The 20,000-nt window shown below is 33.6% G+C and overlaps 1 protein-coding gene and 1 non-coding gene across 2 annotated transcripts; both read left to right on the forward strand.

Annotated features, from left to right (window-relative positions):
• The first annotated feature begins 12,924 nt into the window (after positions 1 to 12,924).
• TRNAK-UUU (transfer RNA lysine (anticodon UUU)) lies at positions 12,925 to 12,996 on the forward strand. Its single transcript has one exon. It is a non-coding gene; the product is annotated as a tRNA-Lys (tRNA).
• Positions 12,997 to 17,844: 4,848 nt separating this feature from the next.
• LOC150029174 (uncharacterized) lies at positions 17,845 to 18,225 on the forward strand. The gene has a single exon (XM_090297960.1). The coding sequence runs from the start codon at positions 17,845 to 17,847 to the stop codon at positions 18,223 to 18,225; it is 381 nt and encodes a 126-aa protein (XP_090154086.1).
• Positions 18,226 to 20,000: the final 1,775 nt, after the last annotated feature.

The raw sequence follows: 20,000 nt of genomic DNA on the forward strand, positions 1-20,000 counted from the left end.
CTGATTGTCAATATGATAAATGATGAATTAAGTTTTTAAAGAGAAAACAAATAAAAAAATCAATTAAAAAAATATTGTTATTTTAAAATAAGACTTCAATAACTTATTTTCCTATTTATATAGAATTCTCACTTTAATAATAAAATATTTTATTGTTATTATACTAATTTTACTCTAAAATTATTTTATAGATTAACATTTTATATGCTATCTTGGGTAAATAGTTTAGATAAATATTTATCAAAAATGTGTTTTTATTGAAATTTGGAATTTAAAAAAGATAAAAAGAGACTGGTGTGATGTGAGATAGTGTGGAAAGAATGTGGGTCCTCACAATACATATATATTTGCATAGTGCAGCTCACGGTTGCTAGTTATACGTGTGTGTGATTAAAAAAAAAACTACAAAATCCTATAACCCCGCGTTTACTCGTGAACAATATATTAAATAATACAAAAAAAATGACAGAAATATCACCATTTGTTACAGTTAATTATCATCAAAATCTTAGGAGTATCCTTCATTCCACACTTGGATGACCTGTTACATCATTGGATTTTATGCCCTAAAGAATTAAGATCTTCTCCAGTTATAAAATAAAAAGAAAATCTTATCAAGAATAATAATATAACGATTCTGATTGAATATTTGCTACATATAGCTTACTTTGATCTGGACATGACTCCACAAATATACTAATAATGTCAATTAGACCTGAAAGTGGATGAAATTAACCTTTTAGAGTGCATCTGGTGTATTAAATTAATCTATTAACAACATGCTCCTTAAATATTTGTTCCAGTTTACATTGTCAAAGCGTTGGAACAATGAATCTTTGTCAATTTTTTCAAAGTAACGTATTCGAAGTTATTGGTATAAGATATTTAGCCAAGTTATTTTATTTGGCATATGTTTTGAGTAGTGGGATAGAAAGGGATTCTGAGGAGAGAAAAAGAAAGCACAAGCTTGAGTGTCCAAGATTATGCGTTGAACAAAAAGAAAAGAAAAAGTGTAATGATGCATAAACATGTGTTGCGATCAGAAATTTGGTTAGGCTGCTGAACACACACTTGGGGTCTTTACGTAGCTTTTTCATCTTCATATCATGCATCTGAATTTGGTGGAGCATGCTAACTTGTTCAAATGGGATTCTATGCACGCAAGATGTTTTTAGCGTTTGGTCAAACCAATGATCTCGTTTGAACGTTGAACATTGAATGTTGAACAATGAACCAAGATGGTCGTACATTGAGTAGTGATACAAGGGAAGGAAATTATCACTCACCAAAAGAATCGCATTCAGCTTTTAAACCATTCTGTGCAATTTAGTTATGCTCTATTCGAGGGCGAAAGTAAAACTTGTCGTCAACCCTAAATCTTCATTGATGCCGATTCTTTGATTAAGACATTGTTGCTGAGAAGCAAGCATAATTGTCATTTGTGTTGTTCTTCTTCTGTCATCGAGTAACACTTTGAATCAGCTTTTGAAGTTCGAAATCCACCTTTAAAAACAATAGTCATATATTAGTTTCTTTATCCTCCAAGTTATCAACCAAGTGCGATATTCATTTTCTTTCTCTTTGACTACTGTGTTGTAACGTGAGAGAAGAGATTACTGGATTCTAATGTTTATGGTGTACGATATTATAAGAATTCCTTATTGTTTTATGACATGTTTGAACCTCAAATTTTGGAAATACAAATTTATTTTTCTAACTTGAAAACAATAAGAAGAATATGTTCTTTACTTCAAATAATGAAATAATATTTTTTAATTTTATTAATCAATAAGCATTTAGAAAAATTGAAATCTTACTCAGTATTGAAAATGAAGATTCTACATTTTTTAGAATTTTATCCACAGGAAACAAATGATATCAGATGCAAAAGGAGATATAATAAGAAAGAAAGTTCAAGGAGATATTAAATTCACGTTTAAGGTTTTTCCGTGATTGGCCTTCATTAGAAAATAGAGAGTTTAGGAGTTAAACATTATAATTCAATATATAACTATGGTAAGCATATGCATGAATTTCCAAAACCTAATATTTATTACTAATTTTGGTCATATAAGAAAGAAAAATATTCCAACACCTAAAAATTTTCCTTAATTAAATTTTCTAAGACATTTTTTAAATTGTGTTATTCTTTCTTCCAATTAAATTAGAATTCAAAAATTTGTTAGTTCTTAAATCAATAAAGTAATTAATAAATTGCATTAATGTTAAATTATACATTGAGTAAATGAATAATTTGATCCTCAAATGTCTCAAGCATACCAATTTAATACTTAAACAAATAAAAAACTGATTTAGTTTATGAATATGTAATTAATCTCTAATATTACAGCTTTACAATTAAACAATCTGAGTCTCAAATTGACATTTAAAATTGTATTGTTGAGAAAAAAGAATCCTATAAAACTTTTAAATAAGACATAATTGTAATTTATTTTACAATTTCAGCATTAATAGAATTGGAAATTTTCCGTAATTATCCATAAATTTCTAAAAAGTGTTATTCAACATTATTGATTTTGAAAACTAATTGCGGTGAAAATGTAGAAGGCGTAACTCATATTGGCCTAATTTTTGGGACTAAGATGGATGGATGACAATAGCATCCCCACCCAACAAAATAGGGTTTCTCATTCTTCATCCCCAAGAATTTCAACCTGCACGCCCATAAATTTTAAATGACTATTTTGCCCTTATAAAAATAAATGTTCAATGTTGGTGGCAATATGTTGGTTTGGAGCGATCTTCGTGGGTCACGATGGTTGTGCTTGGTGGCTCACGGTGGTGGCTGGTAGCGGGGCCAATTTAGTTGAAGGGTAATTGCTGTAATGATTTCAATGAGTTGAAGTGTTTATCCTTCATGAACAATATCACCATATTGTCCTAAGTCTTTCATAGACACAATTCATTGACTCATATCTATATGACATGTGCACAATTCACCTTTTTTTAGGTATTTTTTAATGTTTGTTTTATACATTCATATTCTCAACTACATACCAATTATATTATATAATGAAAATTGTTGCAAGTGAAATTGCAAGATGGTTGTCTCATACCAATTGTAGACATAATGTGGTTTACATAGAGTTATGTGAAGGCTAATTTATGGTCTTTATATTATGTTAGTGGGATGTAATTATTTACATAGATGTTACGAATGACACGTTCATATGTTAGCCTTGTAAACGTTTGATGTTATTCACGCACACTATTCATTTTATTGTTGTATATGGCTTTGAGAATGCACACTCTTATATCTCAAACTTAGTTTCTTTATTCATAACAGTTTTTTAAACACTTACATTTTGGAATGCGTATATCTATAATGTAAATATATTATGGATTGCCTAATGTAAAACATATTTCTGAATAAAAAATATGTTTCAAAATGTTTAATTCAAAATGTTTTATTACATTTTAGACACATTTGAAAATGTATTTTTGGATCCATAAGTACATTCTAAATTATACAATTTGAAATGTATTATTACATTACTTAGATCCACTCATATTTCAAAATGTTCAATCTAAAATATAAAATATATATATATTTTTAAAAATATTTTTCTCATTTGAAATGATAATACATGTTGAAATTCATGAAAATACAGTATAGAAAACCCAAGAAAATAATAATAATAATAATAAAGAAAGTCCATGATTAAATAGTTGAGGAGATAGTTTGTTATGATGAATAGTCCTTGTTGGTAAAAGGTTGTGTGAGTGTAATAATATAAAAAATAGAAGTAGGTGGGAAGAAAGGTTGGTAGGTTGATTCAAGATACAGTGAAGAGTTGAGAGAAAGTAGAAGGAACACACACATGGGTTTATTTTAATGTCGACAACGATGTTAAGCCATGCGGAACTCCATCATTCCGACCTGGACCTTAGTAGGAAGGGCCCCATTTCTCTCTTCTCAAACTCTTTTCACTTCAATTCAACATGCTCCAAATAAGCCAAAAATAAGATAAAGACCAACAAAATTATATATATTATTTATTTAATTAAATGTATTCAATCTCTTTTCATAAGAACCAAGTTCCGCAATCTCAACAGTAGTGATTGAATAATGATATGATGCTGAATGTAAGACAAAGTTGGAAGGATTTGCCGACCTTAGCCCCCTTCCCTTTAATGGAGGGTTTGGGATAAGGCAAAACTGATGATCATGAGATCTACTCATAATTTGGCCTTCAACTTGAACACTGCATGCATGCATGCAAGCAAGGGGATAAGAATTCAGCTTTCTGCTACTAAAAGAGAAGAGGATAAAATCATGTTACAAAATAAAGGGATCAAATGCAGATGATATCCATTTTGCTCAAAAGTGCATCCAAAGTGGATTCATTCAACTTGTGTTTCCATAATTTTTTATTTATTTATCAAGATTCCTAATCTATGGCTCACACAAATGCCATATCCATTTCACACCAAAACCACTCTTTTTTAAGTAATATCTTCGCGATTCAAATTTATGCCATTCCTTTCAAACCAAATATCCCCTCTTCTTTATCCTCTTAATAATATCTTTTTTTCCAACTTGGTTAACAAATCATTTTTATGGCATATGTATCGCTTTTTAAATAATTTCACCTCTTTAAAATATGCATTACTTTAATCATCACATTTAGATTAGTTAATTTGAAGAAACATTATAAAGGTCAACATATGATTCAATTTGAGTTTCTTTCATATACCTAAAACTGGAAGAGTATATTATGATCCATGCCTTGCTTTAGATTATGTCCATTCAAATACAACGGGCTATCGGTTAATCCATTGAATATCATGATCCCAGATTTTTAGAAGATACTTTGTTTTTATGACAAAATAAATTATTTGAGTGTATAATTTTAAGAAAAAAATGAAATTCTATAAATTTAAGAAAGTAATTTCATTACATAAAATTAAAAAAAAATAATTTTTTTTTAATTATTCGTATTTTCTCTTATTTCAAAATTATTGTACTTCTTCATTTTATACTCTCTTTTCTGCCAGATCTTAACTAGGACATATTCGTTTCGGCTTCCGTTACTCATTCATTTAAAAGCAAAATATTATTATTTTTAGGATAATTATTGACTTCTTTCTATTCATCATAAAATATAGTTGAATATTCTTATAAAAACAAAATAACAATTAAAAGAAAATTAAAAGCTAAATTTAACTTATTTAGTGAGAGAATTTTTAACCAGTTTGTGATGAGTGGAGAGAAAGTACCACAATTATCTTTTAATTAAAAGATAACAATTGTAAAGTGGCTTTGTGTGTCAATATATTAATTCCCATTAATATATTACTCTATCCTACTCTTATATTAATATTTTCTTATTTTTTGGACAAATACAATTAAATCATCTATTAATTACTTACACCATATACCAGAAGATGTAATTTTTTTTATCTTTATTAAAATTCTAAAGTTACCTATCTACTATTGGAAATTTGAATCTCAATTAAGTTGATATCCAAATTTCAATAATCATATATCTTCATACCAAAAAGAATACCATAAAAAGAAGAAGGAAGGATACAAAAGTATCTATCTATTTTGAAAAAAACAATCCTAAGTACAGGATGCGACTCGTCACATCTAGATTAGCCATACAATGTTACACAATTATTTTTCCTTCTAAACATATGATAAACTTTAAAAACAAATATTTTATGTAACTTTAAACATTTAATCCATTAACCTCTAATGGACCAAAGAACCGTATAAAGGTTATGAAAGATGTTTTTCTAAAATATATTTTGAATCGTTTAATGACTATGATGTAATACATAAAACAATTAAATATTATATAATAATAAATGTCGATAAAAAAAACTATATAATAATAAGTTTTTAATGCATTGATAAATAATCTAATCTTTTTTATCTCATTGACACAGTAGTTCTTAACTAAGGAGGAAAGTGAGTTCAGTAAAAACAACATATGATTGAGAAAACATAATAAATAATTGTTTTATCTTCCTATTATTTTTTATCAGAAAAATCAAATAAATAAAAAATAAATTGAAAAATATCTCAATCTTTATACAAACAAGTCAATCTAATACTTCAACACGCATAAAACAGAGTTACTAAGCAGAACAACAACCCCATTTTATTACTAACTCACCTAATACTTTTTGATAGATTTTGTACAATCGATTCAATACACTAATCAAAGTAAAAAAAGCTAACTAGTCGAGCTTTCATGTGATTATGAAAATTTCAATATAATGTATCTTCTATTTTTAAAAATCTTATCATTTTTATGTCTTTGTATTTCTCTTGGAACTATACCCATGACAAATATGAAAATTATAAGTATTATTACACATAAAATTGTTATTATTACTTCCATCATTAATATAACAATGACTATTTTCATTATCATTATTTAATTTGTATTAAATATAAGATAATTTAAATTATATCTCTAAATATTGAATATAATTTAAATTTGTTATGATTACTACAGTGGAAGCAGTGACGTGGATACATAGCGATGAGAAATTATTAGATTCAAAAGAGGGGATAATTCAGTTGGTCCACGTACCTCTCCTTTAACCGAAAGTGCAACTGATAGTTGATGTGGTTTGTGGTAGTTATTATGACTTTAAATTCTGATGCCATTCCCACTGCATCAAATGAGAATATTTGTGGATAAATCAATGTTCCAAACCCACTTTCCTATTGTTTCTTTCATTGCAGTAACTCCACCAGTAATTTTTTTTATTAACAATAAAAAAAAAATATAAAAGTTGGTTAAACCTTTATATATAATTATATAAAGGACAACTTTAAACACCCAATAAACATATTTTTTTTTTTTTTTTACAGATATTGCTATATTAGTCATTGAGTTTATTTATTTAGTTTCTCCCAACTATGTCAATTCTTCAAAAGCTTTTAATTTTATTATTGTTCATCGTTTATTAACAGGTCAAACACATACGTAGTGAGAATTATTCCTCGAGTCTATTATTCTTGTTTTTCCTTCTCTAAGGTATCGGTATCCCAAGAATAGTAAATAGTAAATGATTTGTTTATTTTGTTAATGTCATTTATACTATTTTTAAATATTATATTATATTAGTAATCATAATTTTAATATGCCACTTCTGTGAAATCCTCCTTATAATATGATAAATTTTAAATTGTTAATATTTTTTCCTTTTAAAATGTGATATTTATAAATTATTTTAACCCTAGAATAATATTTTATTTTCTCTAATCTTAATTCATATTTTTTTTTCTTTTATGACCTTAATTTGGAAGAAAAAATAATTAATAATTATATTGACTAAACTAGATAATATTTTAGATACCAATTAATTAGTGGTTATAACTTTGGTTAGATACCAAATTAGAAATTAATTTAGAAATTTTATTAATAATAGAAAATACTTCAGATACTAATAATTTTATTAGTCTCTAGAATAATATCTAATTTAGTCAATATAATAATTAATTATTTTATGTTTCTAAAATTGATTTTTATTTAATGTTTTTTTAGTGTTTAAGGAGTTCAAATTTATCTCAAAACTTATACTTTTTAAAAATGTGTTTATGCCTCTCAAAATACTTAATTTTCACAAATGCCTCAACCTCAAAACTCTATTTTCTTTTGAAGTTTTAAAAAATATTTTTGATAATATTGACGCACCGAATTAATTCACTCTTCCACTTCACTCTAACCTTATTTTTCTTATAAAACAGAAAAAGAAACTACAAACATAGGAAAAAAAGAGAGAGAATTGAAGGAATATTATATTAGATGATCAAATACAATTTATAGCGAAGATCTTATAAAAATACCTCAACATACTAAAAGGATTAAAACAGTTTCAAAACTAATTAATTTTAGTTTCCTTTACTCCCCTCTCAAACTGATATCACGTGAAGTAGTGATCATCAGTTTGTTGAAAGTTAAAAACACTTAAAGACTTTGTTAGAATATCTGTAATTTGATGATGTATGATATTTGATGTTGTGTTGACAGATGAACAATCTAAATAACTCCATTAATCAACTTATTTCTCATAAAGTAAAGATCTAGTTCAAAATGTTTAGTTCTTGACTGCATGATAGGATTAGCAGCCAAAAATACAACACTAAGATTGTCATAATAGATTATAGCACAACAATGATAAGTTCCTTGAGAAGCGATTTAACTTTGATAATTTCAACAATAACAACCCTATGCTTTCATGATGACCAAGACAAAAGTTTGTTGCCAAAGTACACACAATACCCTATTGTAGATTTCTATCATCCAAATCAGAAGCCCAATCAAAATCGAAGAATGTCATTAAGTTCAAATTAGATGGTTTTTGAAAATGAAGGTAATGACTGATAGTCTCTTGTAGATATCTCAATATCCTTGTCACATCGTTCCAATGATAATCTTGAGAATTATGCATAAATTGACATACTTTATTAATTGAAGATGACAAATTTGGTCTGGTGATTGTGATGTATTGTAGAGAACCAACAATAGGTCTATAAATGAAGGATCAATGATAGATGTAAAGTCGTTTGCTGTGAGTTTTAAACTAGAAGTCATAGGTGTAGGTTATGGTTTGGAATAATCCATTTTGGCTCGATTAAGTAAATATCAAATATACTATTTTTGAGAAAGAAAAAGTCCTCCATCAAAAGTTTTGAATACCTTAATACCTAAAAGTGATGAAGAAAGATTAAATCTTTGAGACTAAAATTGGCTTGTAAAGATAGTATATTAAGAATGAAATTTAAGCTCAATTCAATCTTATAAAACCAACTTATAAGATGAGGTTTGCACCTCCTTATATATTGTAAAATGTCCTTATCTGTAATCGATGTGAGATCTCCAACGCCACCAACAAATTTTCATCTTCTAATTCTATTGCACTATGAAAAGTTTGGAGAGAAAACAATGATTGCTAAGTGAAAGATATGATCAATCTCACTGTTCTTTGGATACGATGTATAAGAAAAAAAATGAATAGAGAAACTAAATGAATATTATATTAAATTATCAAATACAATTACAAATAATGTTTTATAAAACACAGGATAAAAACAATTCCAAAACCAACTAATTTTAGTTTCCTTTACATTCAAAAAAATAACTTCAGTGTTAAAGAATTATAACGTTTATAGATTTTCACTAAAAACATGGCAATGGCAAGAGTGATAAACCTCGGATTTCAAACACGATTCCCTAAAAAACAGAAAAAAAAACTTTAAAACATGACTACACGACAACAATAAAAATAATTTTAGTGAAACTCGTATGGGAAAACATAACTGTTTTACCTTATAATCGTATTTCTAAACACAATTTATCTAATATATATTAGTGTAGGGAGACTTTCTCTCTCCAAATTACAATCTAATTAGGTAGGGTCCATTAATCATGTGATTGTATTATTATTAAATTAATTGCATATAATTAGGTACAATATTGCATACAATAATTGAGTATAATTTGATAATTATTATTTTCTTAATACTCTCCTCAAGTTGGTAGGTGAAGATCAGTGCCAAGTATTTGCAACTTGTGTCGGTACATATGAAGGACTGATTATCACAACTTGTAATTTTTCTAGCACAATGTGACAGTTTATCTTAATGTGTTTTGTGCGTTCATGAAATACTGGATTTGCTGGTATATGTAATGTCGCTTGATTGTCACATAAATGTTGAGCTGACAAGTTACATGACACCTTTATATATTGCCTTAGGGTTCGAACCGAAAATGCTATGTCAGGTCGAGTAACCGTGAGGTATCAGTCGTCCCACGAGTCGCCTGTATTTGACTAGATCCTTTAATAACTCTCCATCGTCTGGTGTGAGTTTTAGGTATTGCTCCATTGGAGATTTGTCTGGACGAGCACATGTGAGTCCTATATCCTGCAAAATATCAAGCGCATATTTTTTGTGTGACATGTAAATACCGAAAATTCAATTTCTAGAAAATATTTTAAGTCTCCAAGATTTTTAATGCGAAATTGTTGTAATAGACAGTCTTTAATACGCTGAATTTTTGTCAAATCATTTACTGTCAAAAGAATATCATCCATATAAATCAAAAGGCCATTAAATGATGAGTTATTTTGTCTTGTGATAGAGAGTAGTCTGTCTTGGACGGTTGAAATCCTACCGATTTAATCACATGAGAAAATGTTGAAAACCATGTTCGGGATGCCTGTTTGAGACGACCATAAAGGGATTTGTTGAGTCGACATATCCCCTTTCGATGATGCCGGGTGGCAAGTCAATGTAAATAATTTTATGCAATGTGTCTTGTAAGAAGGCATTTTGCACATCTAGCTGGTGAGTAAACCAATTTCTGGCTGTTGTAATGGTTAGGAGACACCTCAAAGTTGTTAATTTTGTTGTTGGTGAAAAAGTTTCAGAATAGTTGACACCTTCCATGTGAGTGTACCACTTTGCGACAAGGCGCGCCTTATATCGTCGATGTTGCCTTGTACTTTATTTTATAAACCCATTTGCATCTAATGGGTTTTTGCCCGGGTAACGGTGTCAAGGTCCACGTTTGATTTAGCTGCAAGGCGGAAAGCTCTTCGTCCATTGCTTTTTGCCAATTTGGATCAAGGATAGCTTGAGCATAAATGTGATGTTCTTTGGTGGTTGTGATGTTAGCAAGATATGCACTATGTGTAGAAGAAAATCGTGAATTAGAAAGAAAATGATGCATAGGATACCTGGTTCCATTCGACCGATCTTGGGCAGTGGTTGAATGATAGGCTTAGGATCCCGTTACGTAGTCTTGAAGCCAAGAAGGTGGGGTTGATGTGCGACTGGATCGTCGATCAGGAAGGTCGGTTGGAGAAGGTTTGGTAATGGGCGCTAGACTTCTTGGAATGGGAGAGGAAGGTTGGTCTGCTGAAGGTTCAGGTGCATTATGACGAGTAGGAGGAGAAAGTTGGTTTGATGGAGGTTCAGGTGCATTGTGACGAGTAGTAGTAGAAGATTGGTTTGATGGAGGTTCAGGTGCATTGTGATGGGTAGGAGAAGAAGATTGGTTTGATGGAGGTTCAGGTGCATTGTGATGGGTAGGAGAAGAAGGTTGATCGAGTGAATGTTGGACAGGAGTGGGTAAGTCAATGTCAATAGTGGGCAAAACACCTTGTAATTGAGGTGAGGATTGCGTGTGAGATTGTTGGCAGAATGGGAAAACACTTTCATGGAAAATGACATCCCGACTTGTAAAAAAAGTGTCTGCATCTATATAAAAAATTTGTATGTTTTTTGATTGAGAGGATAACCAATGAAGATGCACTGTCAACCACGCGGATCAAATTTTTGTTTTTTAAGTGAGAAAGTGAAGGTGGACGATTATATAGCATCTCAAAAGGTGATTTATTTTTTAGTAAAGGTGTTGACAAACGATTAATGATATATGCGACGGTTAAAACGCATTCCCCCAAAATTCTAATGGTAAATGGGACTGAAATAGGAGGGGTCGTGTTGTGTTTAAAATGTGTCTATGTTTGCGTTCTACTACTCCATTTTGTTGAGGAGTGTAGACACAAGTGTGTTGACATTCAATACCTTTTTTGAGAAAAAAAATTACGCATAGAAATAAATTACAATCCGTTGTCAACGTGGATGATTTTAATAGATGCCAGAAATTGATTTTGTGCAAAAGTAATGAATGATTCTAAGAGATGTTGGGTTTCAAACTTGTGATTCATAAGAAATAAACAAGCACATCTAGTATAGTCATTGACTATAGTGAGAAAAAAATGTTTTCCAAAATGAGTTGGGGTTTTATGAGGATCCCAAATGTCACAATGCAATAGATTAAATGGAGAATGAGATTTTATTCTGGTTAAAGGAAAGGGTAGCCTTGTCTGTTTAGCTTTGGGACAAATACTACAATTATTATGAATGGGAATAGATTTTTACTGATAGATAGTAAGGAAGATGCAAGTTGTAGACACGCTGGAGAAGGATGTCTGAGACGCTTGTGCCATAAATCAGGGTCGGTCGAACTTTGAGATGCGTGGGCTTGGTTTGGGAGAGGGGACTTGAAGTTTAAGCCTGCGTGTTGTTTACCCGAGTCAATCATCCTCCCCGTAGCCAAGTCCTGCAAAATGCAACCATGTGGAGTAAAAACGACACAACAATTTAGTGAACTAGTTATCTTACTAATTAACATGAGATTTAAATTAAAAGAAGAAACGCAAAGAACGTGAGTGATATTGCCATTGAATTGTGCCTGTATATGAGATGGGCGCAGTTGAGCCTGTGGGCAGATTAACATTTGGAATAAATGATGATGTGTGTGTGAAAATTTGTGAATCACATGCAATATGATTGGTTGCTCTATTATCCAAAATACATGGTTTCGTAAAAGCATAATTAATAGATGAGTTATGGCAAGCATACTTGCAACACTAACAAACGTATCAATTTTTACCGTTATTGTTGAACAAGTAAATAGTCTTTGACAATTGCTGAATTTACTCGGCAGTAAAGCCTTGTACAAGGTTTCTACGTTGGTGCCTTCTTTGTCAAACATGATCTCTTATTTAACAGATAAAATTAGAGAGACTGTCAGAGCACATGATTAGTGCTCTGATACCATATAAGAAAATGGTATGTAAGATGATGGTAAGAAAAAAGAAGAGGTCTTGTGTTTATTTACATAACTCCATGTATAGGAAATATATACTAGTGTAGGAGACTTCCTCTTTCCAAATTACAAGCTAATTAGGTTAATCATGAGATTCTATCATTATTAAATTAATTGCGTATAATTGTGTACAATATCGTACAATAATTGCATAACTATATTTTCTAGTTCATTTAACATATTTCCTTGTACATTTCATTATAACTAAGGTAAGAGGTTAACCTCAATCTTGAATTCTTTCTTTTAATAATTTTTTAACAAAGCCTTCTTAGCTCAGTGGTAGAGCGCGTGGCTTTTAACCACGTGGTCGTGGGTTCGATCCCCACAGACGGCGATTTTTATTTTTTTTTGCATGGGTTAACCTCAATCTCGAATTCTTTCGTTTTCGTTTAACAAATTTTTGACAAAACTTTCTTAGCTCAGTGGTAGAGCACGTGCCTCATTTTTTTCAAGTAAATTTTCATTTTTCAGCTACCAAAGTTTCCTCTATGTGTTTCTTTATTGTTTTGGGTATCAGGAAACTATGCAAAGTAGTTTTTATGAAGAAAAATGTATGGTGCACAATTTATTTTTACGTGAATCCTGCGTGATAGTATGAATTTAGATATATGATAGCTTCCTTGATGATTTTGTTGAAGCAAAGATCTATTTATGATATAAACTATTAAGTATGATTTTACACATATATAACATGATTTTTTTAATACAAGTTTATATTGCATTTATAGGTCAATGATAATCCTTGGATATATTATTAAATTTAGGATTAAATATGTTTTTCGTCTGATATTATAATACGAAATTGGTTTTCATCCATAGTCTAAACTTTAGACATTCAGGTGCTTGCCGTATGAAAATTATTGAAATATGTTATTTTGTATGTGAAATTTATTCAATTTGAGGTTTAACATGAATCTATTAGTAGTAGTTACACTGAACATCAACCTATACTGAAAACAACAACGAATTTTAGAAAAAAACTATCTTTAAAAAAATAACAATTATTTCACATACAGAAAAACTCATTTCAATAATATACATATTACAATAGGAACATTTGCTTCTTACATTAGAATAAAAAGACTCTTTTGGAGGAATAAATGTGTCATGTAAAGGTTTTGTATGTTGTGTCATGTAAAGGTTTTGTATGTTGTTTGTTGTTGTTGTGTTTGTGGTAAAAGGGATTTTAAAAAAAAGTTATTATACTTTTGAAGATTATATTTGGTGAATTGGTTATGTTTGTATGTATTTTGGTATATGATGTCATGTTATACTTTGACTATTGTTAAGGGTAAACTTCTTTAGTTTGTTTGGGATAAAGAATTGTTGGTAAGGAGTTTGGGATAGGTTACGGGGTGAGACCTTATCTTATTTTTTTATTTATTTCTTGTATAAGAGTTTGATCACCCATTAAATAATCCATATTTATTTATTGTTTCTTGCAAATATAAAAAATATTTGAATTGTCTAAAATTTGGAGAAAAACAAAAATCAATTTCGTATTATCACATAATAATAAATTTAACCCTTAAATTTATTATCATAAAGACTTGAAGTGCCATAGAAAATTTATCACTTTTATCTATGTTAGCTATACCTTTTATTATATATTATGATTGCATTTTTTTTCTGTGTATCTATATATCTTACTAAACATCATGTGCCAAAGAATTTTCTAGATAAAGCTTCTTAAAGGACTCGAATCTCCTCATGATTCCAACATAAGCAAATATTTGAGGTTGCTAAACTTATTGAGTTTATTCAGAAGTGCTTATCTTATACTTGATTAAAAGATAAAAATTGCATCATTTGTACTTAAGAAAGGTGTTTAATGTTACTTTTACACTTTTATTTTGGCTGTGAAAAATTTTATTGATAGTTTTTTTTTTGCTTATTCATGAAAATATGAATCATGAATTTTATGTTGCACATTTTTAATTTATATTTATAAGCACTACATATTGCTGTTTCAAATAACTTTTTTACAAGATATCCATATTCTTCACGATGATGTGTCCATAAGAACTACATGCTACTTGTTGGTTCTTACTGTGTTTTTCACACTTTATATACTTTCTTCGGTGGTGACTCATAGAATAATTAAAACATAAAAAAGATATGAATCGTGTTGTTAAATCATTGTGTAACAAAATAACTGACTTGTTATTATATATTAAAAAAACATATTTATTATTGCATTGTAGTAGATACAACAACAATTAAAAATATTTCTCATAAATTATAATATAATTAAAATAATAATTGTGTAAATATATTTTCAAAATTATTATCTTTTGACAAATATAATATATATATTGTACCGGTCGGCACCGAACGACCGAGTGGCTTACGTCGAATAAACCTAATTAAATCTAATTAAATCTACTACGATTGTTTCGCGTGAAGTGGAAAGCAATTACAATGACCATTGACTAAGTCGAAGCACGTCCTCTGGACCACTCCCCTAATTTTCAGGACACCATCAAGCACGACCCAGAAACCACTAAACATGTCTCTGACCATCAACTGTTGGGCCCACAGGACCAAGGCCCAAGTCAACCTACTAAAAGAGACGTCTGAGGAGGAAAAAATGTACGTTTTCAGATTATCAGAGAATTCTCACTTGGAAACATTGTTGACTTGAGCGTCGGAGCGCAATCGCAGGTACCCCCACCGGCCGACCGAAGCACGCGAAGAAGAAGGAGACTTGAAGAACAGGACAATCAAGAGGGAAGTAGACACCTTGTATCGACGTGGATCAACATTACTCAGTCCCCAATATCCATACAGGTACAATTGGCGCCCACCGTGGGACCGAGTAATCACTATTCCCAGACCTAGAGGTACCAACACTCGAGGATGGGTTCAACGACGAACAACAACAATGATACTGCCGCGATGGAACATTGGACGATACTCCAAACCCTCCAGATTCAGATGCAGGAGTTGCTTCAGAAGGGAGTCACTGATCAACTACATCAAGATGAAGAGAAGAAGAGACAAGAAGAGGAACGCCAACGGCATGCGGAAGAGATAGCTCAACTGAAAGAGCAGAACAAAAGATTGATGGAGAGACTCGAGCAATCTGAGCGTGAAGGACATTCGCGTGCGCCTTCTCCACCACCACATCAGTCAGGAACAAAGACAATAGCCCAAACAATAGCCTAAACTATGCCTCCCACATCACTCGTTCAGCACACCCATCAGAGTGTGAAGCAGGTAACCCCAAATAGGGTAGCAAACCCGAGAGGCCATCCGTTCACTGACGATATCATAGCCACCCCTCTCCCTGACAAATGGAGAGGCCTAACGATAAATCTTTACGACGGATCCACAGACCCGGACGAACATCTGAATATATTCAGAACTCAAATGACCCTTTACACGACTGATCGGACGGTGTGGTGTAAAGTCTTCCCCACCTCTCTCAGGGAAGCAGGGAAGGCCCCCTCGGATGGTTTTCTGACCTTCCACCCAATTCCATTACAAGCTTCGACGCTTTAGAATTGAAATTCACTACACAGTATGCCACAAGTAGACCTCATCAGACATCCTCCATGTCCCTCCTTAATGTCAAACAAGAAAGGGGAGAATCTTTAAGAACATTTATGGACAGATTTAGCAAAGTGTGTATGAGCATTCGTAACCTTAATCCAGACATAGCCATGCATCATTTGGTCTCAGCCATACTGCCTGGAAGGTTCACTGAAAGTCTTATTAAACGGCCCCCGTGCAATATGGATGAATTAAGAACAAGAGCGACAAAGTTCATGCAGATAGAAGAACACATTGATTATCATCGAAAAACGCATGTTGAGAACACAGACACGGGCAAAGGGATTCGTCCCCCCATAGTGCCGACCGACCGAGATTGGCATCGCCCCAATAGGGGTCCCCGCTTCCACAACTACACCCCCTTGATTGTACCAAGGGGTAAGGTTCTAGACGAAGCACTACAGATTGAGTTGATTCCGGCACTAAAGCAGTCGCAAACCCCTCCCAATGCCGATACCAGTAAACGTTGCCAGTACCATCGTAACTACGGCCACACGACCGAAGGATGCCAAGCACTGAAAGATAAAATTGAAGAGCTCGTCTAGGCCGGTCATCTCCGCAAGTTCGTGAAAACTACCGTTACTGCATCCAGGTCACCCCAGCGTGATCATGATCCCCGAGAACGTTCGGGACGAAGAGAAGACCGGACCCGCGACAATCACTATCGTTCCAACAGAAGGAAAAGAAGCGAAAGTCCAGTTAGACGAACAAGACCTAAAAGCGAAAGTTCTGAGCGCAGAAGTCGAACTAAGCAGAAAGTTTGCGCGATCATCAATACAATCGCTGGACCGGTATCACTCGGCCAGCCCCCTCAAGAGATTAACTACATTGCAGGTGGTTTTGCAGGTAGAGGATGTTCTAATTCAGCAAGGAAGAAACATTTAAGAGCAGTTCAATCCGTTCATTCGACCTCCACACAACGCCGACCGCACATACCACCAATCACTTTCACCGATGATGATTTCACAGCAATTGATCCATCTCAAGATGACCCCGTGGTAATAACTGTGGAGATAGATAAATTCGCAATCGCAAAAGTCTTAGTAGATCAGGGTAGCTCGGTCGACATCCTTTACTGGGAAACATTTAAGAAGATGAAGATCCCAGAGGCAGAGATACAACCCTACAACGAACAAATAGTTGGTTTCTCAAGAGAAAGAGTAGATACGAGAGGATTTATCGATTTATACACTACATTCGGCGACGACTACCTTAGTAAGACCATCAACATACGATACCTACTCGTCAACGCCAACACATCGTACAATATTTTGCTCGGTCGTCCATCTATCAATAGGCTTAAAGCCGTTGTCTCAACCCCTCATTTAGCTATGAAGTTCCCCTCGGTCAATGGAGATATAGCAACCGTACATGTAGATCAGAAGATAGCACGAGAGTGCTATGTAGCTAGCCTGAAGGTAAAGCCAACCCGAAGGCTTTATACCACGTTGGCCGACCGAACCACAGAGCGAAGAGGTCGGTCACCAGAAAGACGTTCTAAAGGAAGAGAATCTAGAAGACACTTAGTCGCTTTAGTTGATCTGGATCCTCGGCTGGATGATCCCCGGATGGAAGCAGGGGAAGATCTTCAACCATATTCCTTCGTGACAAAGATCGCAAGACACACATGGGGACATCTCTCAAGCCGGACGACCGAGAGGCGATCGGTAAGACGTTAACAAAAAATGCTGACCTTTTTGCTTGGATAGCTGTAGACATGCCAGGGGTAAAATCAGATGTTATCACCCATCGGTTATCTGTTTATAAAGAGGCCAGGCCGATCGCTCAAAAGAAAAGGAAACTAGGTGAAGAACGACGCAAAGCCGCACGGGAGGAAACAGACAAGCTAGTTCAAGCTGGTTTTATTCAGAAGGCCCACTACACAACGTGGTTAGCCAATGTGGTGATGGTAAAAAAGGCGAATGGAAAATGGAGAATGTGTGTAGATTATACAGACCTTAACAAAGCATGTCCAAAGGACTCATATCCCTTACCTACAATCAACTGACTGGTCGACGGTGCGGCCGGTCATCAAATCTTAAGTTTCCTTGATGCTTATTCGGGTTATAACCAAATACAAATGTACCACCGTGATCGAGAGAAGACCGCATTTAGAACGGATTCCGATAATTTCTTCTATGAAGTCATGTCGTTCGGTCTCAAGAATGCCGAAGCCACATACCAGCGACTTATGGATCACGTGTTCCACGACATGATCGGTCGGAACGTGGAGGTATATGTTGACGACATTGTCGTCAAATCGGATTCTTGCGAGCAACATATTTCTGACTTAAAAGAAGTTTTCCAAGTCTTGCGTCAATACCGCATGCGTTTAAACCCGGAAAAGTGTGTGTTCCGCGTAGAAGGTGGAAAATTCTTGGGCTTCATGCTCACCCATCGAGGCATAGAGGCTAATCCAGAAAAATGCAAGGCAATCACTGAAATGAGAAGTCCCAGCGGACTCAAAGAGATTCAGAGACTAGTCGGTCGTCTTACATCGTTATCTCGATTCGTACCTAAGCTTGTCGAACGAACGAGACCCATTATAAAACTTTTGAAGAAAACGACTAAGTTTGAATGGACAGATGAATGCGAACGGAATTTCCAACAGCTAAAAACATTTCTGGCATCCCCACCGGTCATCCAGAAACCGAACGCACGAGAGCCCATTGTGGTCTACCTCGCTGTCTCCAATGAAGCAGTGAGTTCCGTTCTAGTACAAGAAATTGAAGCGGAGGAACGACCGATGTATTTCGTCAGCCGAGTCTTACACGATGCGGAGACCCGGTACCAAATGGTCGAAAAAGTTGCCTTAGCTTTAGTCATTACCGCACGACGGATGCGGATGTACTTCCAGAATCACAAGGTTATAGTTAAGACTAACTATCCCATTATGAAGATTCTCACCAAGCCTGACCTGGCCGGACGAATGATAGGTTGGGCAGTCGAGCTGTCAGAATTCCATATCGAATACCAACCTAGTGGGGCCATCAAGTCCCAAGCCCTTGCTGACTTCACAGCAGAACTCACTCCCTATCCGACCGAAGAAACAACCCGATGGACACTATATGTAGATGGATCATCGAACAGTCGTTCGTCCGGGGCGGGAGTTGTACTTGAAGGACCAGGAGAGATTGTTATCGAACAAGCCATGAAGTTTGAATTTAAAACTTCTAATAATCAGGCCGAGTATGAGGCTATAATCGCAGGTCTACACTTGGCGATCGAGTTAGAGATAACAAATATAACTTGTAAGAGCGACTCTCGTCTAGTCGTCGGACAACTCACAGGGGAGTATGAGGTAAGGGAAACATTACTTCAACAATATTTTCATTTTGTGAAAAATCTTGTAAACAGGTTCAAAGAAATCTCTTTCCAACACGTACGGAGGGAAAACAACACTCGGGCGGACGCTCTGTCAAGATTGGCTACCCTAAAAAAAAAAGGTGTCCACCGGTCGGCCATACACGTGACCCTTGCTAAACCAAGTGTTGGTACCGAAGAATGCATGGCGACCAACACTCAACCTAACTGGATGACTCCCATAAAACAATATCTGACCGATGGTGTATGCGATCCACACTTGGAGAAAACAATGAAACTACAAGCTTCCCGATACATACTCATTGGCCAAGATCTTTACAGGAGAGGGTACTCCCGTCCCCTCCTAAAATGCCTTAGTCCAGAACAAGTCACCTATGTGATGACCGAGTTACACGAAGGGATATGCGGAACCCATTCAGGAGCACGGACTTTGTCCGCCAAATTTTAAGAGCTGGATAC

The sequence above is a fragment of the Phaseolus vulgaris genome, chromosome 2 (genome assembly GCF_051622355.1).
Source record: "Phaseolus vulgaris cultivar YP4 chromosome 2, ASM5162235v1, whole genome shotgun sequence".
NCBI lineage: Eukaryota > Viridiplantae > Streptophyta > Magnoliopsida > Fabales > Fabaceae > Phaseolus > Phaseolus vulgaris.

Excerpts from the sequence above, each read along its gene's own strand:
- LOC150029174 (XM_090297960.1), top strand. The coding sequence starts at position 17,845 with ATGGGGACATCTCTCAAGCCGGACGACCGAGAGGCGATCGGTAAGACG.